Raw genomic sequence first — 15,882 nt, forward strand, 5'->3', positions numbered from 1 at the left:
CAAATAAACGTCAAAACACAGACGGGGAGATGTAATAATTCTATTGGTCAATGATTTTTTGTATTCAAATAACTTAAAAGGGCATCTTATTTAGGGATTTATTACTTATCATTATTCAAATTAATAAACGTACATGCAGGTCACGGCAGATTTGTCCATCAACAGGTTCTAACACTTCAACACTAACAATTTCAAAGGATTGTGAAAGAGATAAACAGGTAAATAATACCTTTCAATAAATATTTAGAGTTATATATCAAAATTACGAATCTAACTATAATATATAACAACAATAACTTTCACTAGCACAAAATAACATAGTCTTGAAAGTGCTTTTTTGGCCATATTGACGTCAAATTCGTCCTTGTTATAATCTTGATATACCATGTGAACATTAACCTCGTATCGAATCCGGGAAAAATAAAGGAAATAAATGCTTTGTCATATACAGTATATAATGATAAATCTGCATCGAACAGTACTATTCGCTTAGGGTCTTTCAAACAATCCTAACAGTCCATAGCATTTGCTATAATTTACAGAAAGAACAAAATAATGACAGACTTTCTTTTCTGTTGATATATAACCTTCACCATAAGGTTGGATATAAAATGTATCTTCGAGGTATCAGATCAACAATAGAAATGAAACAATAGGGGACAACGGTGTAACGATAGATATATTTGTTTCAGAAACACCTAGCTTTTCAACATGGTACCTAGACTAATGTCATTCATTCTGTTACTTTATGTAGCAGCCCATGAAATCTCAGGATCCTATAGTAAGTAGACAATAATATAACAAGCATTTAAACTACTACTCAAAGATTTTAGATGTTATGTTGTAACAGTATATCTCTTCCTATCATATTGTGGATATAATATATTGAATGTATATCTGAATATCTAAGCATCGTAATAAGCATTTTCTGCATTATGTTTCAGTGTGTTGTGACTTATATATAAATGTTTAACTGTTGTTTATTTTGAAGTTCGGTTATTAAGTTAATCTACCATAAGATAGCAATCACAATTGTGTAGAATTATCAATTACTGACATATACAATACAGTATTGCATGGTCAGTAAGCTTACTTTTCTGGAACACATGGTCTTGTTATCCACCTACTTTTTTTATGGATTTTCGACTAATTTTTAAAAAAATTTTTATATGAATATGAGTAAGAATTAAACTCGTGTTAACATGCCTTTATTTGACATATTTGAAGCAATTTCTATGAAGTGTTATATGTCTTCATTTATTTTCAGTTGATAACTTACTCTTGGACAACAGAACTTGCAACTACAAAATCTACGAACTGGATGAGCACAAAATGATTCAAGTTAAGTGGGACGGGCTTAAACTTCCATCTTTTTGTAAAATGTCCTTTATCGGTAGCAGTGACTCCCATGTTTTAAACAGATATGAAATCTGTGTTGAAGCGAAGACGTATGCTATTAACAGGTGTGATTTCTCAATGAAATACTTCAATGGATTCAAGATTGAACCAACGAAGGTAATCATTTGACACTTGCTTCACATTTCTGATAAATATTAGACATGGTACCAGATGTTTAACGGAAGTGATATATCCTTCTAGATTATGCAATTTGATAGTTAAATTTAAATTTTAAGCATGATTCATTTCATTTCAAATAAACTTTTAAAGTATTTAATCAGAACATTCACATGATGAAAGAAAAAAAAGCTGCTGTGATGGAGGCATGATCATGGTCTTTATAGTGACATTTCCGTCAGACTGCAGTACCGACTATGATGTAATGTTAAAGCTGATGAAACTGGTTCCCGAAATCTTTTTAACAGTATACCGGGAAAACCACGCTTCCGATTAAAAAAGCAATAAATGATTACTAATATGTTCTATTTATATTTATTTATTAATTAATATTTTTGTGAAAACAGTTTTGAATAATATCCGTACAATATAATTGATAATATTATGATCGACTTTGTCATTGAACTTATTTATACATTAAGAGATATAAAGAATATTTCCACAACAATAAATAAAATAAATGCCAATAGATATTATGTAATTAAAAGTAGTATTATGTTACCTGTTTAACATCGCTTTCTATAGCTTAGATTTATAATTTTATAATCATTTCATTTTATATTTCTTTTTTTAATTTATGATTGAGTACAGAAGTTTTTCTGTCGGGCTAAACATTTTTGATCTCTTATATTAGTTCTGGTTAACTAAATACATTTATTCTGCCATTATTAAGGAATACAGGTGCAATGGCGGATTACCTCCAAAATTCTGTGCTGGCGAAAACAACTATTTCGAAATCCAATTCGAAGCAGGCTCGTCCCCTACCTCTTCATTGATGCTGGAAATTACTGCAAAGTTGACGTGTAGGTACAATAAATAGGCTAAACCTTCCGTATGTGCTCATTCATGAGAAGTAATAAAACTGCACTTTATGAATCTTTGATATGACATCACCATGCATATAAAGTCACTACTATAACAATTCGGTCCTCCATCAGTCCAAGCTCTGTCAAGGTTTTATAACCCATGGTCATAATGCACTATAGGAAAAGGATGTTATTACACTGATGACAGTGTAGTTATGTGATAAATGTATAACATTTCCTCCTATTGCAAAAAGAAAATAATTGAGAGGCTAAAGCTATAAAAAATAATAATAAATGTCTGGGCTCCGAAATATGTTGAGACCCGTTCAACAAAACAAATTCTCACGACATCAACATAAATAGATATGCCTTTATTTGTTCTTACAGTAATTGTGTTGCATTTATTGAAATGTCTGTCTTGATAATTTCCGGTGTTTGTTTTACAGATGAAGAAAACAATACATTATTGTATGTCGGTTTAGGAATGGGTGCTGTTTCCTGCTTAGCAATTGTGTGTGTGATCCTGCTTCTGGTGTTTCGTAGGAAGAAACAACAAAGTAGCGAAGATGTGGTCATGCGGCCACCCACAACTTTACCGCAAAGACCAACCGTAATGGCATCTGCTCCACCTCCGCAACCATACGGTCAACCTGTTCACGGTAAGGAACTTTGACACGTATAAACGAGTTCAAGAAATTTTAAAGGCGAGCTAAGATAAAAAAATCAAAAGATAAATCACCTTTTAAGTGGAAACGAGTTGAAAACCCTTTTTATCACATAATTAATTATTCGGGAAACAGGGGATATTGAATGGTTTTCCTTATTATAACATAGATATTTCAGAAGTATGACATAATACTTTTTACTAGAGCGAAGCAGGATTAGGGCTGAAGTGATGGTAAGAAATATATTTCACCGTCAAAAATTAAATACAATATTGTAGAAATTTTTCAAAGCAATTTCAGTTTTGTATCTATGGTCACCATTGTTACGTCACAATGCAACCTGTGTGTAATGTCATTTCCTAATCTAAAGCTGATGTCAAAGTTAGTTACATAACACAAATGTAATGAAATTTATATAGATATATTGAATGAGTAACAATGCATTAAATATATCAAAGAAGATAAGGCAAAGACGCTAATGTACAAGATATTTAAACGATATAGTTATTTTCACTTTTGAAAAGTGAAGCAAAATGTTTATTGCTTCATATTTTTAGAAGTTTTGATGGAACAAAGTAACATATTAGAACTTAATTATTTTGGTTTTCAGGTATATATTCAACACCTATGGCTCTGCCGACGTATTCGGAGTCGCCCTATGCAGATCCCAAGTTTCCAGCATCGCAATAGAATCTATGAAAAACCAATCAGAAAACTTAAATGTTATGTAGAGAAATGAACATATTGATACCCTTTGAAATTTTTGCTTTTACATATATTATTTCTACTTTAGAAACAAGATTCTTCATTGAATCGGAGATAAATTTCCTAAAGGTTTTTTTATCATCAATGATCAGATAAAGCTTATATTTAAAGTTTAAAACAGCCTTGCAAGATATATGTCTTTGTATAGTATGACTAAGAAAAATTCGCTTTTAAAATCAGTTTTATTAAGTAAAACAAAAAAAAACAAAAAACAAAAAACAAAACAAAACAAAAACACTAAAAAACACCCAAGCTTAGCACAAAATTTAAGTGACAAATTAGCCATATTGAGGCGGCTACTGCATCGTTATAAAACGTAAAAAAATGATATGGCTATGGTAACATAGCTGAGATAGGCACACACGAGAGGTTTTACTGTATTTATCAAAACCTCCTGATAACCACATCGCCAGTGTTTGTGGAACTTGACGGAACTACTCAATCATGCACTGTTGTTTGGTATATCAGAGCAGCTTTATTCTTCTTCTAATAAATACGCTTTCCGTCCTTGCTATCTTTTATGGAATCCTCTGGAAAATGTTCCTTTTTAAGGTTTTGATCATTTCTATTAGACTGCTAGCGTCCGCCACCAAAATTCCAACTCCCACCAACACTAGAATCGTGCAGCCAACACAGCCCACAGCCTCAGCGGATGGTCGGCTGTCCTTAGCTGAAGTCTTGGTTCGGATATAACTACTTGTGGTATTTTTCAGGATTAGAAGTTCTGACCGCAGCTTTGTTATGATGGCCTGAAGCTCTTCAGTTGTATAATTAGAGGCACTGTAATTACCACAGCCACACTGGGATGACATCGTTACTTCAGGAGATTGTGTTGACGCCGTCAATGTAGCTGTACATTGGGTTGTTAACGTCAATGCGACTGTGGGAAGGGTTACATCCGTTAGAGGTGTTGTTAATATTTCGTCCGGCCATAACTGTTCTTGTTCGCTGGCCGTGACTGTCGCTGTCGGTGTGATGTTAATCGGCACTGTAGAAGAAGACTGTGTGGTTTCCGTCATGGTGGCTGTTAACAAGACAGTTTGGGATATTGATAGACTAGATCGTGAATCATCAATCGATGTTAATGTAGATTGGATGGATTCATATAAGGATGCAGTGGAGAGTACAGTGTTAGTCAATATGTTTGTTTCTGCCAAAGCTGTATGGTTGTAAGGCGTACTCAAATACCCAGTGGATGTGACAGATGGCGCTACTGAAACGGTTTCGCTCTCTCTCGTCGGAGATCCGTTGCCACAGTTTCGTACAAAAGCATCGTTTCCTTCAGCCTATGAAAGGAAAATATTAAAAATCAATCTGATGGTAATTTCTGTAAATATTTCTTAAATGGTACCATTTTTAATGAATATTTCTAACTTTCAATACAGAGCACTACGGTAAGAAGATGTTATCAATAATATTTTCATTTCAGAACTGAAAAAAACAGGTAGAAGCGCTATACTGTTTTGTTGACATCTTAGGGAAGTAGGAGCAAGAAGTAGAGTCTTGTTTTCATTCTAATTGTATCTTGGTTTTGGTTGTGGTAGCTAGTGAAATAAAAATATGACATGTTTTTAACAGATTCATATGTGCAGGAATTAATTCAAATTAAGATGCATACAAAAACAATTCCCCTTGGTGAATTCTGTTACTTCCCAAAAACCTTCATAGTACATGTACAAATCATTATATCGACCAAAGATACCACAGACACCCTAGATTAATTTTCCTTTTTTTACTGACTAAATTTGCGAAATGCTATACCAACAGAATATCAGCTTAGCGTGAAGCTACAAGACAAGACTAACAGGAAAGGAACACGACTATTCTTTATTGACATGTGATGTATATTCTTGTCAAATGAAGAATCTGTATTGCTGTATTTCACATAACCCGGTGGACCTTATATATCTTATATTCCAATAGAGTACAATGTACATATTTAGAAATATTTCATTGGATATATTACAACAATTGATGCGATAACAAAGCACCATTTGTATAGGTTGTTATATAAATTATCTGTAAAAAAAATCTTTCATTAGAATATGACACTGTAAGAGTAAAAAGATACTAAAGGATAGCTTAACAATTAATATGATAAACATTTAGAGGTTATGCATATATATATATTAAGCTTAGTATGAATACCTTTTGGAAAGCATTCTGGATGTTCCGGATATCTGTAATTTGCAATGCTTTCCTATGGATTTAAAGATAAATATACCCGTTTATTGCTACTCACTCGGTGCCTCTTGTATATTCTTTAGTCAAAGATTATTTTTGAAACTGAAGCCGGATTTAGCAACAAATGGATAATTTATGGTAGCAATATGAAGGTAGCTAATCGAAAAGCCCATTCTTGACAACGGAAATTAACCAAAGATTGTCAAAAATAACATACCAAACTACTGTTAACAAGCAATGGGTAACTGAACGTAGAAGTGCCTTTCCATCCATGAATGTAACCAGTCAGTAGGACAGAATTGCCATTGGTCCTGATGATATGAACGCCACCTCCCACTGATTTATGACCGGAAGTCATACCATCTGCCGTCAACTCATCCACATCATCCCCATTGCCACATTCAACAGTTACATGCCCATAATCATGACTTTGTGTCGCAAATACAAATTCTGCTCCATCTGCATATTCTGGTACGTAAAACACGAGGTTGCCGTTAATAACTGCCAGTGGCTGCAGTATAATCAGCCACGGACTTGCATCAGTGCTTGGTGTAAACAATGCTATCATGACAGGGTTATTCGAAACGAATGTGCAAGTTTCGTTCTGAAATTCTAAGGTAGAATATGACCCTTCAATGTCCAGTGATACTGATTGCTTCACAGGATTATTAGAACACGCATAAGTGACAAGAGTGCCTGCTTGGTGTGCGACTATTTTACAAAAGTATGCCGCATACGTTGGAGCGACCGATACAAACTTTGTACCCCAGGTATTAACTGGTGGCAGCTGTTCCACCAAGTGGCTATCCATTGAACCAGTTGAGAAAAACTTATTTCCACTGAAGACGCTTACCGGTTTATCTGATTGAATTCTCATTCCAGTAAAATCGCCGTGTTCACTTTGAATTTGTAACGTTTCAAAACTGTTCATTGTGATGTTAAAATTCTTTTCATTTCCATAGAAAACGTTTTCTATTTCGACACCATCAGCTAAACCATTTTTCACATTTATCAGCACATTCACATCGGTTCCGGAAGTCAATGCCACTATAAGAATCTGAGGGTGTGTTGACATTCCGATTTGATCATTGAATGTTAATGCATAATACACGTTGCCGAGTGAAGTATCTTCTCTTGCGACAAACCCCGCCATGTAGGGGGTCTCATCTTTTCTGTTAAAACCTTGAACTAGGACGTTTTGATCTGACAGTATTCGAATGGCACGTGAACTCAGATCTGAATTTCTCACTGTGAAGTCCGCACCAAATTCTATACCAAGTGTATCTGAAGCATTTAACGCAGACATTTTTACAATTCCAGACTTTGAAACAACAGTGATATTTGCAACATGACTATCAATGTTAGCAACAGCTACAAAGTGGTAGGCGTCATTTGCATTCTCCATAAAGGCGATGGTATAGTTGAAACTTTCTGAAATTCAAAATCACAATATCAAAATACTTTCCCAGCAAATCACAAATATAATCTATTGTCATATAAATTCACGCAAGAAAGATAATGAAATTTGAATGTAATAACAATCGACCAAAATTCCAATTTACTACCATTATAAATGATAAATGCAAATAAAAAGGTGTAAGAACACTCTGGTCACTCGAACATTCTATTGGGTTGTCAGTATTGTATTCTCAATACTTCAAAAAGATGCCGCACAAAAATTCTATATAAAAAACACTGAATAGTCACCTGGACTGATATAAGATAAAATACAGGGTATTCACCATGTTAGATTTACCAAGAACAAATGAGTAAACAAACAAATATTACAATGTACATATCGCATAATTTTGGATACCCACCGGGACAGATAACAGTAGAATTACATCTGCGATAGTCTGTATTTGATCCTTTACATGGTCTTCCGTCGTTTGATGGAGCTGGTTCCGAACAGGTACGTGTGCGTGTTTGGGTTCCGTTGCTTGGAATACCATATCGACCACACGTCTCTGAACAGTCGGTGTAATTACCCCAGCTACTCCAGTTACCGTCCACTGACAAAATAAGGATAAACTTATTTTCTTTAAGGGTAATTAGAAATAGATTAAATCCATGATATGTATATGATGATCCATTTGATATAACTTCCCTATTTTTTTCTGATTAATTCTTCATGTTATCCATAACAATTCTTTTTTGTGCGGCTAAATCCTCTGCCTTTAAGTTTATATCTGTCTTAGCATGACTTAGTTGCTCATTCATACATATTCACAAAATCAAGATCAATATTACGACAGTAAAAGTTTCCAGTAATATTCACTAACACGAATTCTATGTCGGTTGGCGGCAAGTTGCAGGTCGTAATATTGGGAGCAAACCCTTAATATCTAATGATAATACCATAGGTAGGAGATTCAGGGCTGTTGCTACCCTGAATGGGAAAATTCACAATAGAGAAATCGAAATTATTATGCTTATCGTAGAGCTTGTTGGAAAATTGTCTCAGTTTGTTCCGTTGAAGGATATTTGTGAATCAAAATACCAATTTGAAATGTCATGGGAATTCAGTATTGCCATTTATTGTTCTTTTCTTTTGACTATCTACTGCTACATGTTTCATAATTAACATATAAGTCGGGGACGTTTGGATAAACAATACCTCAAGACACTAAGCACGTGCTACCTACTTAAGTATACTCAATTGTTCACGTAATGACGTTCTAGTTTTTTTCTATTTCCACTAACATGCCGCGAGATTCCACTTACCTGCCGCGAGGTTCCACTAACCTGCCACGAGATTCCACTTACCTGCCGCGAGATTCCACTAACCTACCGCGAGATTCCACTTACCTGCCGCGAGATTCCACTAACCTACCGCGAGATTCCACTAACCTGCCGCGAGATTCCACTAACCTGCCGCGAGATTCCACTTACCTGCCGCAAGTTTAGCACAGTCTTCATTATATAAACCGTCGCCGTCATCATCTGTAAAATACCAGTATTTCAATTTCTATTTTGCGATTTAATTTTTTTTTCGTTTATCTTATCGAAATATCAAGAAAACTAAAACCGAAATTTGAAAAAAGATTTTCATGAGACAGACTCTGTGTGGTTTGACATTGTCAACATGAACGGTTTTAGTTCACTCGCTGCATTAGGATAATAACAAATCGCCTGACATTAAACAGTGCTGCTACTTGCCTCTATGTCATACCACAAAGAACCATTCCAGAAGCTTGCCATCTTTCAGCGAATGACAAGTTTCAAACATCATAACCACGTGTGTGGTTTACCAGTGATACATGTGCAAATGCTGTTTTAAATAGCAAAGCAAACTAGTTTTTCAAGAGTAAGAAGCATCCTTGTTTAATCCGGGATACCGTTAGATGGGGGTTGAATTTCTTGTTGGCATACGGCACCAAACACCAAAGGAGTCACTGATAGGAGTTCGACAACGTTTGATTTTACGAAAGGTAAAATCAGCTTTGATTAAAATCATTATATTGATGCTCCCAAACTTATTGTCAAGTGTGTTTATGCACCGTGTCCGTTTAGAATTAGCTACCGAATATATTATTAACATCTCCAACATAGCTTAGGGTTTTATTACTTATAAGTTTAATGTAAAGCTTAAAAATCTTCTAGAAGTAGGTTTAATTGTTAAGGAACACTTCCATGATTATAACCATATGATATATATTCTAAGGTTAAGCGTCAGGAGAAAGTTTTCCGAGTGACCGTCCTGTGGGTTTTCAAACATATCAATAATGGTTGATGTCATTGCTCCATATTATCAGATGGCTCATTAATGTCCGGGTCATGTAGAGTTCAAAATGGTCGTCAGCGAAGCAAATTTTTCATAGATACAAAAATAAATATGTCTTGACCAAATGCAACAATAATTTTAAACATTGCTAAAGCGTCACATAAAGTATTACATTGCATTTAACCCCATTTGAGTGTAGACCTATGTGATATTGATATACAATGTGCCTTAATGATACACACAGGGGAGTCATGATGATGGAAAGTCCAGTAATCTCATTAATTATACAGAAGGATTCTAAACCCACTCTATTTACATCCATTAAATATAGATATATCATGATACTTCAGAATATCTGTAGATATAGGTTACTTTTGTTCAATGCATTATAGTTTCCAGGCCCCAAACTTCTGCATTTTTTCCTTATCAACAGGATAAAACTGACATTTCTTCCTTTTCTTCTCGAGATTTATGTAAAAGGAATGCTAACTCGCGATTGACATGATCGGTTCCACTTATATCGATGCGATGCATTTATATGACTTAACATTTTGACTTTAATTTCGGACCGTTCTGCCTTATCGCAGTCGTTTCCTCGGGCAAGACACTCTACTATAATTGTAGTGGATGATAGGCGACAAACCTGTCTCATATTGACCTTGGCTGTTCACGACACGATAGATTCATTTAAAACAAACAAAACTACTTCAACTTCATATCATCCGAAAGACTGCAACACCTTAAATACGAATTAAGTTGAAGTTTGAATTAATAAGAAAAGAAAGAACAAGGAAGATGTACAAAAAAAACCGTGAGGGCTAAAGAACACATTCGGTTCTAATGTGTGTTTTCAATCATTAACATAGACTTACTGTGAGGACAAACGTTTATCTTGTTAGATATTCTCCACCACAAATACATGATTTATTCCATAGCCTTATGGAATACGTTTGTTGTTTTCATGGTACAAGACAAGGTACAATTAAGATGATTATAAATATTATTTGTTCATTTATGTGCAACACCAACCTTTTGTCATGACCGAGCTGGTTTATATGTAACAGCATTGAAATGAGTGTAATGTAAAATTAAATATATATATAAGTACATTTTAATTGTATAATACACATGTACCACTATCCGTTAGATCTGTATGTATTCGATAGCCTTGATGAATAAACTGACATAATTAGAGAAAGAGCACGAGACCCACAACATCTTCCTCCACCTGAAATCTGAATTAATATCGCGTATTTAATATCAGTGATCGAGTTGTATTTATTTATTTTGTTTGTAGCGACCTTACCGAATGCCATTCTAGTGGTGGTTTCAACACAGAGTTCCTCGTCGATAAGACCATCACAATCGTTATCTAGACCATCTCCAGCTCTAATACTAGTGTTCTTGCATTCCTGGATATAAAACGTAGTTTTACTTATGCAATGAAAAACAATACCATAGAGTATACAATAGAAATACATGTATGTAGAGATATTATACATGTCTACACATACTTGAAAATGCTTTCCTGACATTCGAGTTTACGATTTAACTTCTCAATAATATTTCATATTTTAACATTTCAATGTCGTGAAATATCAGTTTTAAAACATCAAATGAAATCAAATGTTGTCAAACGTAATTCATTTTTGCTAACACCATGTCAAGATCTTTGGCAATTTCCCGTGGAAAAAGTTCTTTCACTGACATCATGCTCATGTTAAACCTTTAAAAACATTTTTTTTTTGTTAGGGTATATAATGATGTTAAGATTGGGATTATTATTGTTATTTATTTATTTTTCATATTCATAAGGTCGTTACAACCGTGGTATTCTGCCCGCTAAAACATGATAAATACATCAAGAAACCTGTGTTCATAACTTGACGAATTTCGAAGATGACATTCTAGTGATTTATCCTACATAAAGATACAATACAAATAGCGCTGAAATTTAATTTCTCGGTATAAATTATGATGTAAAAATTTATTTAGTATATCGCTATGCAGGTAAAATTCATACAAATGTTAAAAGTAAGGTACCATCAGAACACACTAAATTCAATTCACGAAGTGTTTGTATTAAGAATCTTACAAGATTGGATACAAGATGAACATCATTATTGCAACAGCGCGAAATCAAGGAAAAATAGCAAAATGTATGAAAAATAGATGTCCACTAGATTAAATGCAGATATTAAGTGAAAAATGCAATAACCTGGAGTGTGAAACTGATTAATGCATTGGCAGAAATCAATTAATTTAACCAACAGGATTATGCATTTGTGTTTTCTAAATGGTTCAATTATATTGATTGTTTTATTAATGACTATACTCACCGTGTTGATTGGAGAAACCCGAAAACCGGCACCTGTTGCATAAAGCTGATTGGGTGCCATACCGTATATGAAGCCACCGAAAGTAACGATAGGGGAGATGTGTCGTACGGTATGCGCTCCGTCTGAAACGCTGATGTGACATATCACATAGTCCGTCGCACTAACAGCTCCAATTACAATCGGAAACGGAATCACATCCCCGTCTATTCTTAATCCACTTTTTTCCTTATCATCAACAATTATCTTTAACATGCTTTCGAATGGGCCATCAATGGGGTTCGGGTTGGTGAAAGTAAAATCAGGGCCGAACTGTTCAACCGGAGGAATAAGCACCATAGACAACCTATTCTGTGAGCTTTGACAAATCTGAGCCACAAGAATGGGTTTGTCTGCCTCGATTGTACAGATTTCAGAATAGGGTATACCAAAGCTATGTGTTTCACCTACTCGTGTTAAATGAAACGTATCTGCCGGAGCGTCATTACATGTTTTGTGAACTGTTGTGTTGTCTCTACTGGCAACGAATTTTAAGAAATTGGTGTCAACTTGTTCCGGAATAGGAGATACTACAAAAATTTGCCCCCAAGATTTGACAGCAGATACTTGTTCTATGGTATGACCAAGATATTGATTAGAGCCACTAACAATCTGCTTATTTCCATTGAAAACAGAGATATTTTTATCTGCAATGATTTTCGTGCCACTGAGATCGCCTTGGCTGATAAAATGAAATGTATCAAATCGTTGTAATTTTAATCTGAAAGTTTCACCAGCACCGTAAGGTGTTTCTTCGTACGTGACAGTACTGCCTCCTATAGCCATACCTAAGGTAATGGTTACAATGGTTGGAGTAGATACGCCTACCAACATTACCTGGCTTTGAGACGACTCATCTGTTAACACGAAATAATTCGTACCAAGTACATCAGTTGGTAGAGCAAGGAAGAAATCACTTGATCCACCCGCAGAATCGAAACCCCAAACAGAAATTTCATCATCTGCAGTGATCAGGACGCCTTTCACATCAGTCTGGGTTCCTCTCATTCGTATATTTTGTGATATTGTTATTCTTTTGGTTTCGCCAGAGGATATTGTAAAAGCAGTCTCGCTTATTACTGCAGCTCCGTATATTGGTGCCGTGACCTGGACATTGATGGTAGAAGTTTTCACAGTCGTTATGTAAAGCAAAACATCACTTGAATCTTCTATCATTTCGGTGAATCCTAAAATGAACTCGGTGCCAGAATTGTCAGGCGCACCTGTGAAAATAAGGCCTTAACCATAATTATAATGTTTACAAACGTTTTTAGGAACAAACATTGAAGATTGTACAAAAGACACATAAGTGTAGAGCCAAACAATGAATTTAACTGTATCATACAGCTGTCAGTGATGCTAATATTTTGAAACCTAGAAGGCGACTAAGGAAAATTCAAAGTGGTCAAAAGAAACGTCAAAATCAAGACGGAGAGGTGCAGCAGGCATATAATAAAAGAAATTTCGTAATTTTTATACATCATATAATTTAGAAATATATTTTAGACATGAAAATGACAGGTTAACATTAGTAAAATCAAATGCCCATTTGAAGTATTCATTAACAGATCCTGATGATATGTTTGGAAACACGTAAGAAAATGTTTGTCATATTGATAACAAGCATTGTCACTAATATACTAAACAGAAAAAAGAAATGCACGAGATAACCTATACATAAGGAATGATCTCCTTTCTCCACAATTTATCCTAAAACCAGTCAAGTGTGACGATGTCATTGTATGACTTTGTGAGATTCTTTAGTCCAAATCACGCGTCGTGATCAAGCCATTCCATTAAAACGCATAATTTTAACAGATACTATAAGTTCTGTCACATTAATTTTATAAATAATTTTCAACGTAAGCAATTTAATTTCGCCATTGACCGAGATGCCACGCTTAACGCAAGTTCAGAGGAGTATAGCAATTGCGATGTTGATGGATGGTCATATCCAAAATGCTGTCGCACGTCAGTTTGGCGTTTCACCGTGTACAATTAACCGTCTCTATACACGTTTCCATGCTACTAGGTTAGTTTCCGATCGTCCCGAGGGCGGTCGTTCGAGTGTTTCGACCGCATGACAAGACAGGGCGATTAGATTGGCACACTTGCGCAACACATTCAAGACTGCTGTAGAGACTACGTCGCATATTTTAGGTGCTCATGGCAGGCCCATCAGTACTCAAGCTACCAGGAGCCGCTTGCGTGCCGAGAGAATCATTGCGCGCCCACCTTAAGTTTGGCCCCTATATGACACCACGGAGGCGGCAAGTGCGTCTTGACTGTTTGCGCAGATATGGCCCAAATAGATTTGGGATTCATCGGTGGAGGCGTGTGATGTTCACCGACGAGTCTAGATTCTGTCTGTATCGCTCATTAGGAAGAAAATGGCATATAGCAGACGCGGTGAGCGTTTTTGCCGACGCATGCGAAATATTCGGTAGAGCTTCTGTAATAGTTTTGGGAGGCATCTCCCATGAAGTAAAAATCCCGCTTAATGGTCTTTGATCAAAACCTCAGTGCCGTTGGATACAAAGACGAGATCCTCAAACCACATGTCCTTTCACTTCCAGACGTCATAAAATAATTTCCCATCAAGACAATGCTCGACCGCAAGTTGCCAGAGTCTGTCGTGGTTTTCTCACGGCAAATAACGTTCAGTCTCTGGAATTGCCCCCATATAGCCCCGACATTTCTCCCATTGAACATCTGTGGGATGAACTGTACAGGCGTATTAGGAAATGTCAACCCCCTACTAACGCCCAGTTGATCACAGCATTAACAGAAGAATGGAACAACATTCCCTTCAGCTGAATCAAATTTCTCATGAATCCTATACGTAGGAGAATCCGTGTAGGGATTCGTGCAAGAAATACCAACACCAGCCACTTAAGTGTCATTTTGTTTTTCGCGGGTATCACACTTTGAGTAACTACTGACGGCACAAGTGACATCACACAGACGTTTCTTCTAAAGTAAAGAGTAAATTTTCTCCTTCACATTGATATGAAATAATTGGTACAAATTCTCCAAAATATCATAGGTTTATAATTGCATAATTTAATTGTGCGTTCGTTTTTCTATTGAGTATATAATGCTACCTTCTTATGTTGAGAAGTTATCATCCAAACAATTCTAAGAGTTATGATTCAAGCTAGATACTTATTTGCCTTGAAGAAAGTTTATGAAATAAAGATAAGGTTTTAATCACCTAAATACGAAGTATTATCTTAGCGTGATAATAATTGTGTCATTAATTAGTTAACATTATATTTATCCGGGGTCAAGGTTGACTATTACATGTACCTATAGGTAAGAAATATGTAAACTGTAGTGAAATAGGTGGAAATTAAATTTTTAAAAATATGGTTACATTTTTTTAAAGTAATATCGTTTCGTGTACTCATCCTATGATATAGATTAATAACAGTTTTGTTTGCTTTCTTGCGAAAAATGTATGTGGCATTATCTGTTTAACACGATGAAGCGATAACTCAACAATGCAAGCTTTTGATAACCTAGGTATCATCACATTCATGAGCGTTGTTTAACCGAAACATTTTAATAAGAATTCATCTTTATGAATTTATTCACATTTTCACATCTGGTGTTTACAGTGATTCAAAAAAAAATATGATTTGCGTTTGGAGCTCTTAGAATTTATCAGATTTCTTGCACCTACAGAATAAATATGTGGTATTGCAATATGCATTATAACTCACCTGACCCTTGGCTTGGCATTATGGCCACGGTACAAAGGATGAGTAACCATAGATCAGCCATGA

The 15,882-nt window shown here is 35.3% G+C and overlaps 2 protein-coding genes across 2 annotated transcripts; one reads left to right on the top strand and one right to left on the bottom strand.

Moving 5' to 3' along the window:
• Nucleotides 1-711: 711 nt before the first annotated feature.
• On the top strand, nt 712-3,736 carry LOC132558595 (uncharacterized). The gene is made up of 5 exons (XM_060223183.1): nt 712-781; nt 1,268-1,515; nt 2,249-2,378; nt 2,828-3,040; nt 3,657-3,736. The coding sequence occupies exons 1-5, from the start codon at nt 712-714 to the stop codon at nt 3,734-3,736; spliced, it is 741 nt and encodes a 246-aa protein (XP_060079166.1).
• Nucleotides 3,737-4,329: 593 nt separating this feature from the next.
• Nucleotides 4,330-15,880, bottom strand: LOC132558596 (uncharacterized). Its single transcript, XM_060223184.1, has 8 exons — nt 15,820-15,880; nt 13,766-13,786; nt 12,059-13,317; nt 11,026-11,131; nt 8,888-8,938; nt 7,816-8,007; nt 6,213-7,426; nt 4,330-5,097 (listed from the first exon to the last, which is right to left on the bottom strand). The coding sequence occupies exons 1-8, from the start codon at nt 15,878-15,880 to the stop codon at nt 4,330-4,332; spliced, it is 3,672 nt and encodes a 1,223-aa protein (XP_060079167.1).
• Nucleotides 15,881-15,882: the final 2 nt, after the last annotated feature.

The sequence above is a fragment of the Ylistrum balloti genome, unplaced genomic scaffold, assembly GCF_031769215.1.
Source record: "Ylistrum balloti isolate Yb309-2 unplaced genomic scaffold, AGI_CSIRO_Ybal_v1 Utg370800, whole genome shotgun sequence".
NCBI lineage: Eukaryota > Metazoa > Mollusca > Bivalvia > Pectinida > Pectinidae > Ylistrum > Ylistrum balloti.